The 16,884-nt window shown below is 56.8% G+C and overlaps 1 protein-coding gene across 6 annotated transcripts in view; it reads left to right on the top strand.

Moving 5' to 3' along the window:
• Window positions 1-1,280: 1,280 nt before the first annotated feature.
• Window positions 1,281-16,884, top strand: part of fmnl3 (formin-like 3) — a 54,210-nt gene continuing 38,606 nt past the window's right edge. For 5 of the 6 annotated variants that reach the window (XR_015939552.1, XM_088635376.1, XM_088635368.1 and 2 more), the window contains exon 1: window positions 1,281-1,970. Coding sequence is in view for 5 of the 6 variants with exons in the window: in XM_088635376.1 (XP_088491502.1) it covers window positions 1,857-1,970 (114 nt within the window). In the remaining variant the exon portion in view is untranslated. The remainder of the gene's footprint in view (window positions 1,971-16,884) is intronic. The other variant, XM_088635385.1, reaches the window with a different exon arrangement.

Here is a 16,884-nt window from a genome sequence, read left to right as displayed (position 1 = left end):
TAATAATAATAATAATAATAATTGCTTACACTTATATAGCGCTTTTCTGGACACTCCACTCAAAGCGCTTTACAGGTAATGGGGACTCCCCTCCACCACCACCAATGTGCAGCCCCACCTGGATGATGCGACAGCAGCCATAGTGCGCCAGAACGCTCACCACACATCAGCTATCAGTGGGGAGGAGAGCAGAGTAATGAAGCCAATTCATAGAGGGGGATTGTTAGGAGGCCATGATTGATAAAGGCTGATGGGAAATTTGGCCAAGACGCCGGGGTAACACCTCTACTCTTTTCGAGAAACGCCCTGGGATTTTTAATGACCATAGAGAGTCAGGACCTCGGTTTTACGTCTCATCCGAAGGATAGCGCCTGTTTACAGTATAGTGTCCCCATCACTATACTGGGGCATTAGGACCCACATGAGCTACAGGGTGAGCGCCCCCTGCTGGCCCCACTAACACCTCTTCCAGCAGCAACCTTAGTTTTTCCCAGGAGGTCTCCCATCCAGGTACTGACCAGGCTCACACCTGCTGAGCTTTCCAGCACTACATTTCGAGGGAGGAACCTCACCTGACTATGACTCCATTCTTCCTCTGAGGTTCCCTAGCACCCTCTCCTCCAGCTCTCTCGCCCTCCTCCCTGTGCTGTGTCCTGGGGAGCTGAGGCCCAGGCAGTGTGCTGTGGAGGCCGGCTGCAGGAGACAGCATCATTAGGGCCTCATGGGAACTGGTGGAGGCAGGGTGTCCCGTTGGGCCAACCCTGGGTTTGGTCCTCACCCTGCTATGTCTTCAGAGGTCCCAGGGACGGGCTGTCACCCTGCAGCTACCTGCTGCCATCGGGACAACCAATTTGTTGTTGTTTTTTTAATTCGCAGAACAGCACCCTGCGTTTTATGACGTTTTCCAGATGCAAGAAGTCCTAAGAAAGAAAGTCAGGGGTTTCCTGCACCACCTCGTGTTAATTTAGGTAAACAAGGCCAGGACTCGTGATAACCAGGGGAGTTGGAGAAACACCCCATTGATCCCTTTGAAAGATTTCTACTCATCCCCGACGCAGCCTTGCAGTAGATGGAGCCTTCCACCGGGTGGCAGCAGAGTGCCCTTCTCGGCCGCTCTCTGAAGAAATCCGGGTTCTTTGTAAACAGGGCGGCCAACATCAAAGGCAAGACCAGCTCTTTAGCATACCGTGACGGACGGCTGGTCCGGCCAATCGCGTTGGCCGTGGGGCCTGAAGGGGGGCGGGCGCGGGGGATCTGATTGCATGGAGCGCCATCCTCCGAGCTCGAGCCCCACAGCCTCGCCACAATAATGAATGGAAAGTCAGAGCAGCCAAGTCAGAATAGCAGATATGCGGTCGGATAAAATGATTTCATCAAACCAGGGACGTGCATCCAGACTCTGGTAGACTGGGCGAACCCCACAGGACACGCGAGGTTTGAAGGCTGGAGTTAACGTCTGTGTAGATATTTTAACTTTTTAAAACTTTTTGTTTTGCCTTTTTCTTACAACTTTAAAAAAACAAACTTTTTTTTTACTCCTAAAAGGCGTCTATCGAGTTTTCTACAGGAACGCGAGCTGAAGTAAAGCGGATTTTATTATTATTATTTTTTTACTGTACGTTTTGACTTGCGTTGCGAGCCAGCCGGAGATGTGAAGAGCAGTTTCGGAGGAGAGACCGTAGGCAGGGGGAGCGGACGGACGGATGGATTTGGGGAGATTTCCGAATTGTTTGGGGGGAAACGACCTGCCTGGAACCAGCGGAAATACCCTTTGTGGTGGAGTCTGAGCGAAGGACAGGGCTCGGCTCTCGAAGGGAAATCTGTCGGTGTGCGCCGGTCTTGCCCGGAGCGCAGACATGGGGAATGTGGAGAGTGTGGACGGGCAGCCGGAGGTGAAGGCGCATTTCGTGCCTCACAAGGTGCCCATGCCCGACGCCTGCGAGCTGGAGGAGCGGTTCGCGCTGGTGCTGGTGAGTCGGCTTGTGTGTGTGTGCGTGTGTGTGTGTTCTTTCTTTCCTGCGAGCTTAATTGACGTTTTTGTGAAGAATTGCGGCGGGCGGGTATAATTAACTTCACGGTGGGTCTGCGAGTGGGGGGATCTGATGGACTTCTCGCCTTTGTCTGGGGGGGGGAGAGAAAAAAACCGGTCCCGGGGGAATTGCTGTGTGGCGAGTGGGAGCTGTTCGCACGTTTTTAAAGTTATTTCCCACCTGTTAATGTCGTCGTCGTTGTTGTAGTAGTTTGACACTCGGATAAAACGGTGTTTTGGGTCAGTGTGCGCTGGCATGCCTCTCAAAAGTTGAAATGGAAAAAAAAAGAAATCGCATCTCTTAATTACTGTTATTCAAACGCGCAGCGTGCGTCTCCCCCTCGCTTTCTGGGGCGACTGAAGCCCGACTCGGGTAACAAACTGCCGAAGTTTGGGCTGGGGGGGAGAGAGAGAGGGAGAGTTTTCCGAGTTTTTACAGCCCTCGGAATGACAGAGGCGCAACTTCTGTGGATAAAGAAGTCGCGGTGGACTTTTTTTTTTTGTTCGCTCGACTTTACTTGCTCTCTGCGCTGTGGAGTTGCTGATATTGTAAAATTACGCGACCTGGCCCCTCCCACCGCTCCCCCGCGGGTCTCTTGTTTCTGAAAGCCAGGCGGCCGGGGCTCTGGGAGCGGGGGAGCGGGGGGTCTCAGCCCGGGCTCCTGCCCCGGTGGCTCTCCCAGCGGCGAGCCGAGGGGGCAGGAGAGCTGCAGACGCACCGCCGGCAGGCGCGGGTGTCTCCCGGGCAGGAGCGGATGTGCGGCGCCGTTGCCACGCAGCCGCCTCGGGGGGCGAAAGAAACTTCGGGGGAAGCAGCTCGATGCAGACACTGGCGCAGCTGTGCTTTTATCCAGTTCTGAAAAAGTCCCGAAGCACGGGTGGCGTTGTGTTTTGGAATCCCCGTGCGAATTTCCCACCCCGCGCGCTCTCCTACACGTTTCCACACCCCGCTACACGGCGCAGCGAGCGGGGGCGACGTCCCTGCCGCTGGCGTGTGCGCGGAGGACTCGTGGAATGAGCAGCCTGGAAGACCTGAGCGGGGGAAGCTGGGCGATCTCGGTTGTTGTAGTGTTTAAGTATCGCCCCCGTGGACGCCCACATCAGCTGTGATGATATCAGCCTTTAAGGCGTTATTGCTTGCCGTGTTAAGTTAGGCGCACAGGAGCGACACCAGAGTATGTACGCGTGATTCCCAGATCTGGGCGTCTCCTTGTTTATGTTCGCATGTCCCCTGTCCGTCTCCCCGGTGTGGGCCGGGCAGGTCGGCGGTACTGGTGCGGGACATGGTTGCCATGGTTTCCCGCTGTGCAGCCGCCTCTGGTGCGACTGGAGCCGTTGGACTCACTTTTCGGCACAGAGACGCTTTCTCGGAGGATGGCGTTGGTCTGGCAGGAGAGGGAGGAGGGCAGGGCAGCACGAAACCCCCCTGCCCACGCGGTTTTGTTGTTATTTATCACGGATTCGTGTTTCTGGGGTAACTGTAGTAGCCTGGGAGGAGGGAGCAGGGGGCCGATGAGGCACAGACATGGGAGACTGACTGAAACGTTGGAAGAATGCCCCCTGTGTCTCTGGCAGAGCCAAACACAGGCGAGGTGAGGCTTCTGTTTCTTTAATGGAGGCCGCCAGGCTGCACCCCTCAGAGCCGCTGCTGACTCCTGGCCAGGCTCATGGGAGCCCAGAGCCCATCCAGGAAGTGCAGGGTGGCGCCACACCCTGGTGGGGGCTTGATGGAATAATCAGGGCATTGCTGTGGCCACCCGTCCAGTCAGTCCTCTGACCACCGGCCTGAGGGGGCGGCGCAGAGATTGTGGCTTTTATCACAGTCCCGCTGGATTCACTGGAACTCAGTCGCCCCGAGACTGGGACCCGGGGCGTCGATGTTGACCCCCTAGGTTCATGGCGGCAGAGAAGCAGCTCTCGGGGACGGACGCACCCCTGTTCGCTTTCGCGCTGCCTACGTGGAGCACAGCAAAGAGCCGTCTCCACGGTTTCCCTTCCTCTCTCTCTCTCTGTACTCCACTGCAGAGAGGCTGTGCCTGCCTGCCCTGTGGGCTTAAGTATAGGAGGGGACAGGCCTGGTCTCTCATTACCCTCTCTGAATTACACAGGAGCCCTCTCCGGCCCTTCCTGGCATCGGCGCGGTTTTTCTGTCCCGCTGTTGGCTCGGCTCTTGTCCCGCCCGCAGCTGCGTGTCTCGTCGGCTCTGTGCTCTTGTCCGTAGACTGTCCCTCGGCGCTCTTGTCGGTAGGCGCTGCTGGGGTCCCTGTCCGCTCTGCCCAGGTGGGGAATGAGCCCCTCGCTCTGGACAGCGGGCACCACAGCTCCTTGGTCAGTCCAGCAGGTGTGGTGGGTCCCTTACATGGCAGAAAGGGCCAGCAGAAGAGCAGGGGAGGACCTCGATACAGGCAGGGCGGCCATGTGCTGGTTCGCACTACTGCCTCCCGGCTCCAGACCCCTGGGTTTGATTTCAGACTGGGGGGCCTGTCTGTGTGGAGCATGCATGTTTTGTCCTGCATGGGGTCTCACCGGGTGCTGCAGTTTCTCCCCTCCCAGAGACCTGTGGGTTAAATTTGATTTGTAGCAGTCGATGGTCCCCCTTTCAAGAGCTGTCAGCGGGCTTTGAAGGGTCTCCTTGCCTCTGTGGTTTGTCTGATGCGTTGATGTTCGTCTATGACTTCATTGTACAAATATAACCATCCTGCACATGTTCGAAACGGCTAGTGATTTATGGAGACCTAAGAAACTATTAAGAGTTCTGCTTTTGAGACAAACACGAGTCTCCATCTCAGTGATGGGCTTGTCAACTCCTGCTGCCTTCATTCAGCCAATAAGCAGCATTGGTTTACGCAAAGGGTTGTGGGTGTATGGAGCAAGCTACCCCACCACGTGATTAAAGGCAAGATCCTCGTTTTCTTTCAAAACACTGCTGGGCAGAATCCTCGGATCTGTTCGCTCCCATCTGTCAGGCGGGCCAGCTGGCCCAATTGTCCTCCATCCTTCCAAATGAACATAACTGTGTGCGTGTTCATCTGAAAACCAGCCACATCGTGGGGGGGGGGTTCTGTCCAGCCCACCTGGAGCCCTGTCTCCCGTGATGTGCTGGACAGATTGAGAAGAAGCAGCCAGTGTGGTTCCTGCTGCATCCATGGACAGTCCCTCCACAAGCAGGGAGTGCTCAGCCTGCTCTGTGTTGAGTGAGCAGCAGTTTAATACTCATTACCGGAAGGTCATGGGTTCGAATCCAAGGTCAGATACTGCCATTGTACTCGTGAGTTGTTCCAGTAAATAACCCAGCTGTATACATGGGTGCAAATGTAAGTCGCTTTGGAACAATGCAATGGCCGGATATTATTAGTAGATTAGTAATAGTGTGTATGTCTGTGTGTCCTGGTGTGGTGTGTGGCTGGCAGAGCATTCCCGTTTACAAGCAGCACACGTCAACGCTGGTGGGGTCACGACGATGGTGTCTCAGTCCTGCTGGGTAGTCCTGACTTTGTCGCCCCCAATGCCACAAATTAATGGCTCATTATCTGCTCTTGCAGGCAGTCTCCTCTGAAATGGAACTTCCATATCTGTACATTGGTCACACGCGAAGATCTTGTCTGCCTTAAAAATGTCAAAATGGAAAAGGAAGATAAAGCTTCGAAGCTGTTCAGTTGCAGGGGGAGATTAATTTTTTCTCTTTTGATTTGTTTCTTTTCCCTCTTCTATGAAAGAGGGAAAAACAACTCTCAGCACAGAAACACACCCTGTGTAAGGAGTGAAGTCGTGTCATCGTGTTCTGGTTCACACTGCGCATGGAGGACATGACTCTTGTCAGCACCAGCCAAGTGTTTCTGGACACTGAAGCTCTGCAGTAATGTGCCACTGCTATGCTCTGCTCTGCCCTGAGCTGCTTTTCTCTGTGCTGCGATGCTCTTCTTTCTTCTGCTATGTGATGCTCTGTGCTGCTCTGTTTTGAGCTGCGGTGCTCTTCTGTGCCCTGTGCTGCTCTGTTTTGAGCTGCGGTGCTCTTCCGTGCCCTGTGCTGCTCTGTTTTGAGCTGCGGTGCTCTTCCGTGCCCTGTGCTGCTCTGTTTTGAGCTGCGGTGCTCTTCCGTGCCCTGTGCTGCTCTGTTTTGAGCTGCGGTGCTCTTCTCTGCCCTGTGCTGCGGTGCTCTTCCGTGCCCTGTGCTGCTCTGTTTTGAGCTGCGGTGCTCTTCCGTGCCCTGTGCTGCTCTGTTTTGAGCTGCGGTGCTCTTCTCTGCCCTGTGCTGCTCTGTTTTGAGCTGCGGTGCTCTTCTCTGCCCTGTGCTGCTCTGTTTTGAGCTGCGGTGCTCTTCCGTGCCCTGTGCTGCTCTGTTTTGAGCTGCGGTGCTCTTCCGTGCCCTGTGCTGCTCTGTTTTGAGCTGCGGTGCTCTTCGCTGCCCTGTGCTGCTCTGTTTTGAGCTGCGGTGCTCTTCGCTGCCCTGTGCTGCTCTGTTTTGAGCTGCGGTGCTCTTCCGTGCCCTGTGCTGCTCTGTTTTGAGCTGCGGTGCTCTTCCGTGCCCTGTGCTGCTCTGTTTTGAGCTGCGGTGCTCTTCCGTGCCCTGTGCTGCTCTGTTTTGAGCTGCGGTGCTCTTCCGTGCCCTGTGCTGCTCTGTTTTGAGCTGCGGTGCTCTTCCGTGCCCTGTGCTGCTCTGTTTTGAGCTGCGGTGCTCTTCCGTGCCCTGTGCTGCTCTGTTTTGAGCTGCGGTGCTCTTCCGTGCCCTGTGCTGCTCTGTTTTGAGCTGCGGTGCTCTTCTCTGCCCTGTGCTGCTCTATGCTGCTCAATGCTGTTCTGTTCGGGTCTGTTCTGGTCCTCCTGCAGTGAAGGGGGCTTTCTGAAGTCCCTGCTGTGCTGTCGGCTGCTCAACACGCTTGAGCTAAACACCAGTTTGGGTCTTTGCAGGAATGTTGGCACTTAAATTCATCGTGGTTTCAGTATTCAGTCTCCAGTTTGTCATGTTGCAGTGGTGACTAGTGTGTTGCTGTGCTCAGGGGTTGATCGAGGTCGGCACTGAAGTTCAGCTCGGAGACCACCAGGGGCCCACCAGCTCAAGCCCCTGGCGGCTGTCCCAGCCGATGAGCGAGCTCAGCTCGTGGCCTGCCCCCAGATTCCTAATGGCAAACCCAGCTGTGAGTTAGAATAACCCAGCGGCTCCACTTGCTAACCTGCCCCCCGTCAGTGGCTCCAGGCGAGCGCTGAATGATCAGTATGTTATGAATGCAGACCCGGAGCATTGCACTTTCCTCACGCTGGCTGGCGCAGGTGTGTCCTGTCCCTGCCAGGAATTCAGCCTTTCCGTCCTCCAGCCGGGCGTGTTAACGGTGTCGCACTGAGAGCAAGGGCTCCCCAGAGAGGGTCCCCTCACCTCCTCGCTCTGCACGGCCTCGTGCCCCCACCAGAACCACGTGCGCGTTCAGGCGGCTGCACATCTGGGCCGGGCCGGTCTGGGCTGTGGTGCTCCAGCCGTCTGTGTCTCCTGTCCAGGAGTCTCCCTCCTGGGGCAGTTCCTTGTGCGCCGTCCGGCACAGGCTGCGGTCTTCCCTCCTGTCCAGGGCTGCTCCGCAGGTGTCTGTGTGACGTTCATTTCTCCATGCTGGTTCTGCCCGATGGCAGCCAGTTCTGGACTGTGCGGATTAGTCAAGCCGAGCTCTGAAGCAGGTATTGCTGAAATCCAGTGAGGTTTTCTAATATTGACTGAGCCTCGGGTTATATCGAGTTCAGCTGGAATGAAAACCGGGAAAAGGGGACCAGGATTCGAGAGATTGTTCTTGTATGATCGTTCGATGACCTCAGGAGCGTGGAACTACTTCAGGAATGTGAAGAATGCGCTGTCTGGCGCTCGGCAGACACTGAAAGGGTTAAGTTGGGGCCGGGAAGCTGTGGCGTGTCCTCCCGCAGCAGGACGCAGCGGCTGTGTGAGAGAGCGGGCGAGGACCAGGCTGGACCAGTCCCATCAGCTGCCCGGGGAAGACCTGGGTCTGGCCCCTGTAAGACCGAAGGGCTGCCAGCAGGGCGATGGGCGGGCGGAGCTGCAGTCCGAAGTCCTCCTCCCAGCCTGGCTCAACCCCAGCGTCCTCTGCCCCCTCGCGAGCGGGTCAGGCTCTGGGCCGCGCTCCTCACTGCAGGCTGAAACTGACCCTCCGGCACAGTGGAGGAGCCCTTACCCCCCCACCCCCCCCTCCCTCTCGCGTTTCCCCGCCGCGTCTCGGAAGGCGGCCGGCGCTCGTGGTGTAATGATGTAATGGCTGTGGCCCTGTGCGCCTCGTTAGAGCCCCGGCCTGATCGCTTTAGCAGGCTTCGGAGGAGGGGGGGGTGACACCCTGGGGTCGGGTTAACCTCCTGTGTGCCAGCCCAGCTAGGAAGTGCAGCTCTTGCCAACAGAGTTACGGGCTCGCAGGCACCCTGGTCCGTCACCGAGAGGCACTGTGGTGCAGCCTGAGCTCAGCTGACAGCAGGCAGGGCCCCAGGGGCAGCGGGTCCTCACCGCACTGCTGCTCTCACTGGTCCAACTGCAGGACCCCAGGGGCAGCGGGTCCTCACCGCACTGCTGCTCTCACTGGTCCAACTGCAGGACCCCAGGGGCAGCGGGTCCTCGCCGCACTGCTGCTCTCACTGGTCCAACTGCAGGACCCCAGGGGCAGCGGGTCCTCGTGTCCTCGTAGTGGAGCCACTCGGCAGCCCTCAGGCACGTTCCCTCTCGGAAGATTCCTGTCATGCTTTCAAGGCGGCAACCCTGTGCACCTAGACAGAACTTTGAGAATTTAAATTATTAGAAAAAAAACAATTAGGGAAAACTCGGAGCTCGGAGGGGGTTTTATTTTAACTAGAAAGCGAGAAAATGACCAGAGCAGCTCACTTTCCTTGGGAAACGGATCAGGTTCCCGTCACACAGCAGTGTAAGTCATTTAGGGGCGTCCCTGCAGGCCCTGTCGAGGCTCTGCGTGTTTGACTGCAGCTGCACCAGCAGGGCTTGACGTCCAGGAGCTGGGGGTCCTGTCGGCTCTCCTTTGACAAGGCATGAGAGGTGCCTTGAAGCCGAGTGGGTGAGGAAAGATCGGAAAATGTTCCCTTTCTGTTCCTCAGCTGACGCAGGGTGAATGTTCAGGGTACCTTCTGTACACCAGTGTTCGTGAGACTCTGCGGGGGCCGCTGTCCTTCAGTAACACACAGCAGCCTGTCTCTCAAAGGGAGTTTGCCTGTGATTTATTTCTAAGGTGGAGCTCTGACCTCCTACGCTGACTTTTAAAGGTTTCAGTATATATAGAAACCTGCAGCCTGTGTGATCTTATATCAAAATGGGGGTGTGGCAAGCCGAGTTGAGGACCGATTCAGGCCTCTGCCTGAAAGCGCTGGGACTCTGTGTCCTCATGAGGGAAGGGGCTGGGACAGTTTCGAGGGCACTCGCTATGAGCACAGGGGTGTCCCTGCAGCTCGGCCGGCTGTGTGGTTCCTCTCTCTAGCCCCATGCAGGAATCGCCCCGCTGCTCTGAGGTTTTTAACAGGTCACCCCCCTTTGTCAGCCATATCTAACAGTAAGAAAATATAACTATAGGTGCTCCCCTCACCAGAGGGGTATCGGAGCATTTGGAGGGTACAGGGAGAGAGGGAGAGGAGGTGGGGGGGGTGTTGGGTGGTGTTGAGGGTACAGGAGAGGGAGAGAGAGAGAGGGGACTGGAGGGGGTGTGTTGAGGGTACAGGAGAGGGAGAGAGGGAGGGGGTGTGTTGAGGGTACAGGAGAGGGAGAGAGAGAGGGGACTGGAGGGGGGTGTTGAGGGTACAGGAGAGGGAGAGAGAGAGAGAGAGGGGACTGGAGGGGGGGGTGTTGAGGGTACAGGAGAGGGAGAGAGAGAGAGAGGGGACTGGAGGGGGTGTGTTGAGGGTACAGGAGAGGGAGAGAGAGAGAGAGGGGACTGGAGGGGGGGGTGTTGAGGGTACAGGAGAGGGAGAGAGAGAGAGAGAGGGGACTGGAGGGGGGGTGTTGAGGGTACAGGAGAGGGAGAGAGAGAGAGAGGGGACTGGAGGGGGTGTGTTGAGGGTACAGGAGAGGGAGAGAGAGAGAGAGAGGGGACTGGAGGGGGGGTGTTGAGGGTACAGGAGAGGGAGAGAGAGAGAGAGAGGGGACTGGAGGGGGGGTGTTGAGGGTACAGGAGAGGGAGAGAGAGAGAGAGGGGACTGGAGGGGGTGTGTTGAGGGTACAGGAGAGGGAGAGAGAGAGAGAGGGGACTGGAGGGGGGGTGTTGAGGGTACAGGAGAGGGAGAGAGAGAGAGAGGGGACTGGAGGGGGGGGTGTTGAGGGTACAGGAGAGGGAGAGAGAGAGAGAGAGGGGACTGGAGGGGGGGTGTTGAGGGTACAGGAGAGGGAGAGAGAGAGAGAGGGGACTGGAGGGGGTGTGTTGAGGGTACAGGAGAGGGAGAGAGAGAGAGAGAGGGGACTGGAGGGGGTGTGTTGAGGGTACAGGAGAGGGAGAGAGAGAGGGGACTGGAGGGGGGGTGTTGAGGGTACAGGAGAGGGAGAGAGAGAGAGAGAGGGGACTGGAGGGGGTGTGTTGAGGGTACAGGAGAGGGAGAGAGAGAGAGAGGGGACTGGAGGGGGTGTGTTGAGGGTACAGGAGAGGGAGAGAGAGAGAGAGGGGACTGGAGGGGGGTGTTGAGGGTACAGGAGAGGGAGAGAGAGAGAGAGAGGGGACTGGAGGGGGGGTGTTGAGGGTACAGGAGAGGGAGAGAGAGAGAGAGAGGGGACTGGAGGGGGGGGTGTTGAGGGTACAGGAGAGGGAGAGAGAGAGAGAGGGGACTGGAGGGGGTGTGTTGAGGGTACAGGAGAGGGAGAGAGAGAGGGGACTGGAGGGGGGGTGTTGAGGGTACAGGAGAGGGAGAGAGAGAGAGAGGGGACTGGAGGGGGTGTGTTGAGGGTACAGGAGAGGGAGAGAGAGAGAGAGGGGACTGGAGGGGGGTGTTGAGGGTACAGGAGAGGGAGAGAGAGAGAGAGAGAGGGGACTGGAGGGGGGTGTTGAGGGTACAGGAGAGGGAGAGAGGGGGTACAGGAGGGGGTGTCAGGCCTGTGCATGCAGGCGGTAGTTGAGGCCTTGGCTGGGTGGCAGTGCAGTTTCCTCCTCAGTACAATAGGGCTCTGTCGGAGTGTTGTTTTAAAGGGGCCTAGACTCAAAGGCCAGCCTCCTCTGCACTGTGCTTTTCTTACCCAGGTGCCCCAGGATAGAAGCAAGTCCAGTTCCAGCGATAAACGCACAGTTCTTGGGCAGGTCTCCAGCACACACACTCATGGTGTGCGTACAGAGCTCTGTGATAAAGTCTGTTCTCATGTCCTGGGGAAACGAGCTTCTGACAGTGTCCTGTGTTTTTCTGGCTACCTGATTCTTCAAGGAAACAGGGTGAGGTCAGGTCTCAGATTATGAACTCTTTCTCTTTTTCACTGGGCTCTCACAGACTCAGAGTCTAGTTTTGTTACTGGTCTTGATGCCTGATCTGCAGTAACCCCTAACTGTTGTGCACAAGAGATTTTGTGACCTGCGGGTGCTCGGCCTCTCTTTGAAAGGTGATTGTGGTCTGGCGCTGGTGGATGGGACAGTTCTGCAGGCGGGTGGGCGGGCTCGGGGCTGTGCGGGGGGGGAGGATGATTTATGTGCACCTGAGCGAGATGCTGCAGTCTTCCCCTTGGCTCAGGTATTCTAGCAATGCCAGTAAAGAAGAAGAAGGTGCATATGCACACGTGACACTTTACAGAGTCGCACTAGACAGAAGTGAAGCCCTTGTTGATCCTGTTGGGAAGATTGCTCCCCCCCCCCCCCCCCCCCCCCCACACACACACACACACACACACACACACACACAGACACACACCCTGGCCAAAATCAGGAGGTGCCTGGATGAGAGACCCTCAGATCTGGTACGCCCCATCGCGAGCAGGCTAGATCAGCAGCATGGGCTGTGTCTGGGGCGTTCTTGTGCGCCGTATGCGAGTTTGTTAATGAAAGATATGGCTGACAGAAACGGAACAGGCCTCACTCTGTAACGAAGCTGTGCAAGAGCGGGGCAAGCGGGCTTCACGGACAGCCGCTCGCTGGCGGCTGCTGCGATCCGCGCTCGGCTGGGGCCCTCGAAGAGAGGAAACGGCTGCCTGTGTCGGCCCGCGCGATCCGGAAGAGCGCGCTCCTCGCGGGACTGGCTCTGTGAGAGGGGAGCTCCGCAGCGCAGAGGAAGAGAGCCTCGCTGGTCTGATTTAGAGCATATCGCCGATGCTTTCGTTAAGTGAGCTGGCATTTGTCGCACGAAGGAAAAGCTGGTCTGCAAAGGCTGTAGGGTCGTTGGTATCTGATCCCCCAGTGCCTCAGTTGAACACGTCGCCTGTTCTGCTGATCACAGCTTGCCTGTTCCAGAACACTGCCAAGTGAATGGGGAGAGTTGCTGGACGGTGGGCAGTGCCCACCTCCACACGCCATTATAGTTTGTTGGGTGGGAGGAATGAAGTCGAATGGCTGTAGCTGCACAGTTTAGCTCCGGCATGGCACCGGCACAGCTGAGCTGCAAAAAGGAGTCTGTGTGCTGTAGCCAGGCTGGCTGAAAATAGATCTCGAGGACGAGCTGGTTTTCCGGCCCAGAGGAGGAAACGAAAGCCCTGTGTTTCCTGAGCCCGTCTGTCTATCTCTGGTCCGCTGAACCAGGAGCAGCTCTCACTGGCAGGCTGCTGCGGTCGTCATGTCTGATTTCTGCTCACGATTCTCCGCGTGGCCCGATCCCACACGACTCGAAGGCCTCTTGCGGTTCAGTGTCATAAGAGTTTCGATTGATTTTTTTTTCTTCATTTCTGCATTTTCACAGCCAGCCAGGGGTTCCCAATCCTAATCCTGGCGGCTCGCGCGCCTCCTGGGTTTTGTTCCAGCCGAGCCCTCAGATGCACGATCGAACCCTTGACTGGCCTGAGAACATTAACCTGAATTGTATGTTCCCTGCTCTTAAACATGTTGGAGCTTTAACTGTTGGACTATGTAACAATGAAATCAAATCTCAAACTTGTGACTAGATACAGATATTCCAGCGAAGCCGCTTCTCGGATCCCGTAGGCCTCCAGTGATCTCGTGCGGGTGGGCTGGCATGAGAACCAGTGGGGCAGCGGGACCAGGACTGGGAACCACTTGTTTCAAGGGAAGCTGTCGAAGGGCAGGAAGCGCCACGCCCACTCACCCCTGCAGTTATTCCCTTGTCATCCCACAGCCTCTGGGGACAGCGTGGCTGATCCGCTCCTCAAACTGGAAAGGCCGAAGTCCCCCCCCCCCACTAGGCTGCAGGAATTGGGATCGGGATTGCAGGACTGAATCAGGACCGTGCCGTTGGCCGGCATTGGTCAGGCACTGCCAGACTGGCTGGGTGTCTCCATCCCGCTGTCCGCACGCGCAGAAATCCGTCATTCTCTTCTCCAGGCACCTCGGCCAAGTCTGGATTCCCGCTCGTTGTGAGTGAGAGAAGTACGGGACGGCCTGATGCCGTTTCAGACCTGCCTGCTCCCCAGTGTGTCAGAGAGACTGAAGGCCTGCGGGCTCTTCCTCTTGTCTTCTTTTTGTCTGCCTGACCTGGAGTTTGCCGTTACCGCCGTTGCGGGCGTGAAGGAGAGCTGCTCTCCACTGTGGCGCTGTGGCCGCAGGCGGAGAGAGAGAGGTTATTATTAGCTGTGGAAGTTTACAGGAAACGGTCTCGGTCAGACACAAGGGCACTCTGGGAAAGCAGTCGGGCCCGGCTCTGCTGCTGGGATGCCTGCCACGAGCCGACTCGGCACAGCTCCGGCCCGGAGCACACAGCCTCCTTTGTGCCGCTCTCCCCTTTGTTGCGATCGCGGGGTTCGGATTACCGGCCGGCCCCCCGGATCAGGTGTCCGCCCGGAGAAAGGGAGGCCGTGTTTTCTCACAGCGGCTGTGACTCGGGGGCGCCTGAAGCTCTCCAGCAGGAACCCGAGACGTGTCGGCGGGGGGGGCGGGACCAGGGAGCTCTCGGCTCGCGGTCCGACCGGTATCGCCACACGGGGTGGAGGGCGGGCCGGTCTCCCGTGTTGTGTTCAAGCTTCCAGGGGGATGTGGCAGAGAGAGGCGTGAGCCAACCTGGCTGGGGACCCCACCCATCTCCAGAGTCTGGATCAGCTGAAGCGGCCGTTGGGGACCTGCTGCCGAGTCTGGGTTCAGGGACTCGGCAGCACATGTAGGAATCGGATCACGTTAGGAGGTGTAAGCCAGACCTATTCAGAGCAGGACACGCTGGAGCGGTGGGTGAATACCGTAGGTTTTTGCGTTTTTATGCGCTGGGAGAAACAGCAGCACAAGCACACGGAAGCTCAGCCGCGCTTTTCCTCCTGGGCAGAGCGATGCAAAAGAAGTAATTAGGCTTGCAGTATCCAGAAGCTGGCGCTGGCCTCCTTACACAGCTGATAAAACCGGAAACGGATCAAACTGCTGTGCAAGAGGAGGCCCGTCGGAGGCCCCTGACCTCTGACCTCTGAACTCTGACCGCCCCTGTGGGTGCAGATGGCTCCGCTCTGCACACTCTGCAAGGAGCAGCACCAGCCAATACAAACGGAGGAAAAGGACAGGCCGTAGCCATTTGATCCATTAGGTTTGTTAGAGCTCTTTATTGAGCAGAGCTGCTTCCTGAACAGTGTCAGAATCGCCTTTAACACAACAGTAAAGTCCTAAATGCAAATCCTAGTCGTGTCCTCTTGGAGCTGGGATCCTTGTTTGGCAAGTGGCTATGGACCTCCGGCTCAGTAACTTTTCAGTACTTGAAACAGGCCCCTTGTTGCCTCCTGTATTCTGGAGTAGAGATGCTGTTCCTTTGACCTGTCTGCGAGAGCCTGCAGGCCCGAGTGTGTGCCTAGGGGCCTCCTCAGCCACGTGGCTGGTCTGTCGCCCCAGAACAGTCGCTGGGCAGCCCCCCCCCCAGTCTCTCTGCTCCCCGTGCCCCTCGAAAAATTAGGGAGCTTCTTTCTGCCTCCGATTTGTTGTTTTTTTTAACATCTTTCAGGAGGGACAGAACTGAAGCATCAGGCCAGATCCCCAGCCTGGAGAACTAGCGGTGTGTGTTTCCGAGCGTCAGTCTTATCACTCCGGCTGCAGACGGAGCCCCGCCTTGCCCTGCCTTGCCCTGCCCGCAGCGGCAGTGATAGGGGAGGGAGACGTGGAGGGTGTGGCCTGGGGGGGGGGGGTGGGGGCTCAGCCGGTCGGGATTGGTGCCGTTTTCTCTTTCAGATGGGTACCGGAAAATGCACGGCACGGCAGACCCTGCCGCAGTGCAGACTTCCCTGTGTTCGCAATCCCGAGATCCTCCGGCGTGGAGAGGGACTGCTCCTCCCAGTACTGGTGACCCGCTTGGCTTGTGTGGCCAGACTGGCCTGAGCCTTGATTGCCCAGTAGCCCAGAGGGTGCTAAAGCCCGGAGCTGGAGAACAAGGAGAGCGTTTCTCTTTTCTGCTCTCCCACTCTGAATGGTGGTGGTAGGATGTGGTGGTCCAGCAGTGTCCTCTGTGGTTACTGTTGGGATACCAAGCATCGATCTGGGTGGGAGTGCCACCAATTCCCGGAGTGAATCGGAGAAAACGCTGAAGCTCCAGAAAAAACTCTTCGAGAGGCGTAGCAATCTGCCCACTAAAACCCTTTCATCTTAAGGGATATTCTGAAATTGTTCGTTTACAAGGCAGCACAGTGGTGAGCGTTGCTGCCCTGCAGAGCTGGGGCCCTGGGCTCCATTCCAGACCTGGGTGCTGTCTGTGTGGAGTTTGCATGTTCTCCCTGTGTTCAGGTGGGTTTCCTCTGGCTGCTCTGATTTCCTCCCACAGTCCAAATACATACTGGAGGGATCATTGGCCCTGGTTTGAGTGTGAGCTGAACGCCTGCCGCCTCACAGCTTTTCCTCCAGACTCCCACGAGGAAGTGAGAGCACTGTGGCGTTGCACCTGGCAATGACTCGGGCCTGGAAAATGCCAGGCCGAGATGTGTGAGGTTGTGCTCCGGGATACGAGGTTCTGGAAAGGCTGGCGTTATATTCAACACTGGGGTGCTGACAGGGACATCAAGGCAGTGTTTAAAAAATCAGCTCAGTTTAATCAGGGAGGCTGATTATACCTCATCAGAGAAGAGCCCAGATGCCCTGTCATTGCGCACTCAGTGGAGGTGGGCTGTATTTAAAAATAAATCCTGCGTCGTACAGAGCCAGCGGCTTTTGGAAGAATAGGCTATTTTGTGGTTTGCCCTGACGCAATGATTTCCTGTCTGACTCCCTGTGTGTAATGCTGAGCTCCAGTCTGAGGGAGCAGGGGGGGGTTGTGGACAGAAGAGGCAGAAGGTTGGGGACAATTAAAATGAGCACATTTACAGACATCAGTAATGTGACAAATGACAGGAGCCGTTTGGCCCATATAGCTAGTTACTTTAGTAGTTAATTGATCCCAGGATCACATCCAGCTGTTTCTTGAAAGTAGCAAGGATGTTGACTTTAACAACAAGGCTGGGACAGCTCGTTGCACACTCCCACCACCCTTTGCGTAAAGAAGCGCCTCCCGTTCTGCGTATTAAAATCACCTCCAAATATTTTACACTTGTGTTTTCTGCTTTTGCTGGTCATTAGGAAGACGTCCACTGAGCGGTTTTTTGTCTGTGCCTTTGAGGATTTTCAATAGGAACTTTGGCGTTTGTTCAGGCAGCAAATAAAAACTTGAAGCCATGTGAGCTCGCCCACTCCAGTAGCTATCCCTGAAATCTCTGTCGGCTCCCTGCATGAAAGCCCAGGGTGCTGTCGATGGGTGATCTGGCTCAGATGAGACCTGGGCTTCGGTCGGGACGGGTTCCGCCCCGCCAG

This window comes from Lepisosteus platostomus, chromosome 1 (genome assembly GCF_059453375.1).
Source record: "Lepisosteus platostomus isolate fLepPlt1 chromosome 1, fLepPlt1.hap1, whole genome shotgun sequence".
In the NCBI taxonomy this organism is placed as follows: domain Eukaryota; kingdom Metazoa; phylum Chordata; class Actinopteri; order Semionotiformes; family Lepisosteidae; genus Lepisosteus; species Lepisosteus platostomus.
This window is presented reverse-complemented; position numbering and strand designations above follow the sequence as displayed.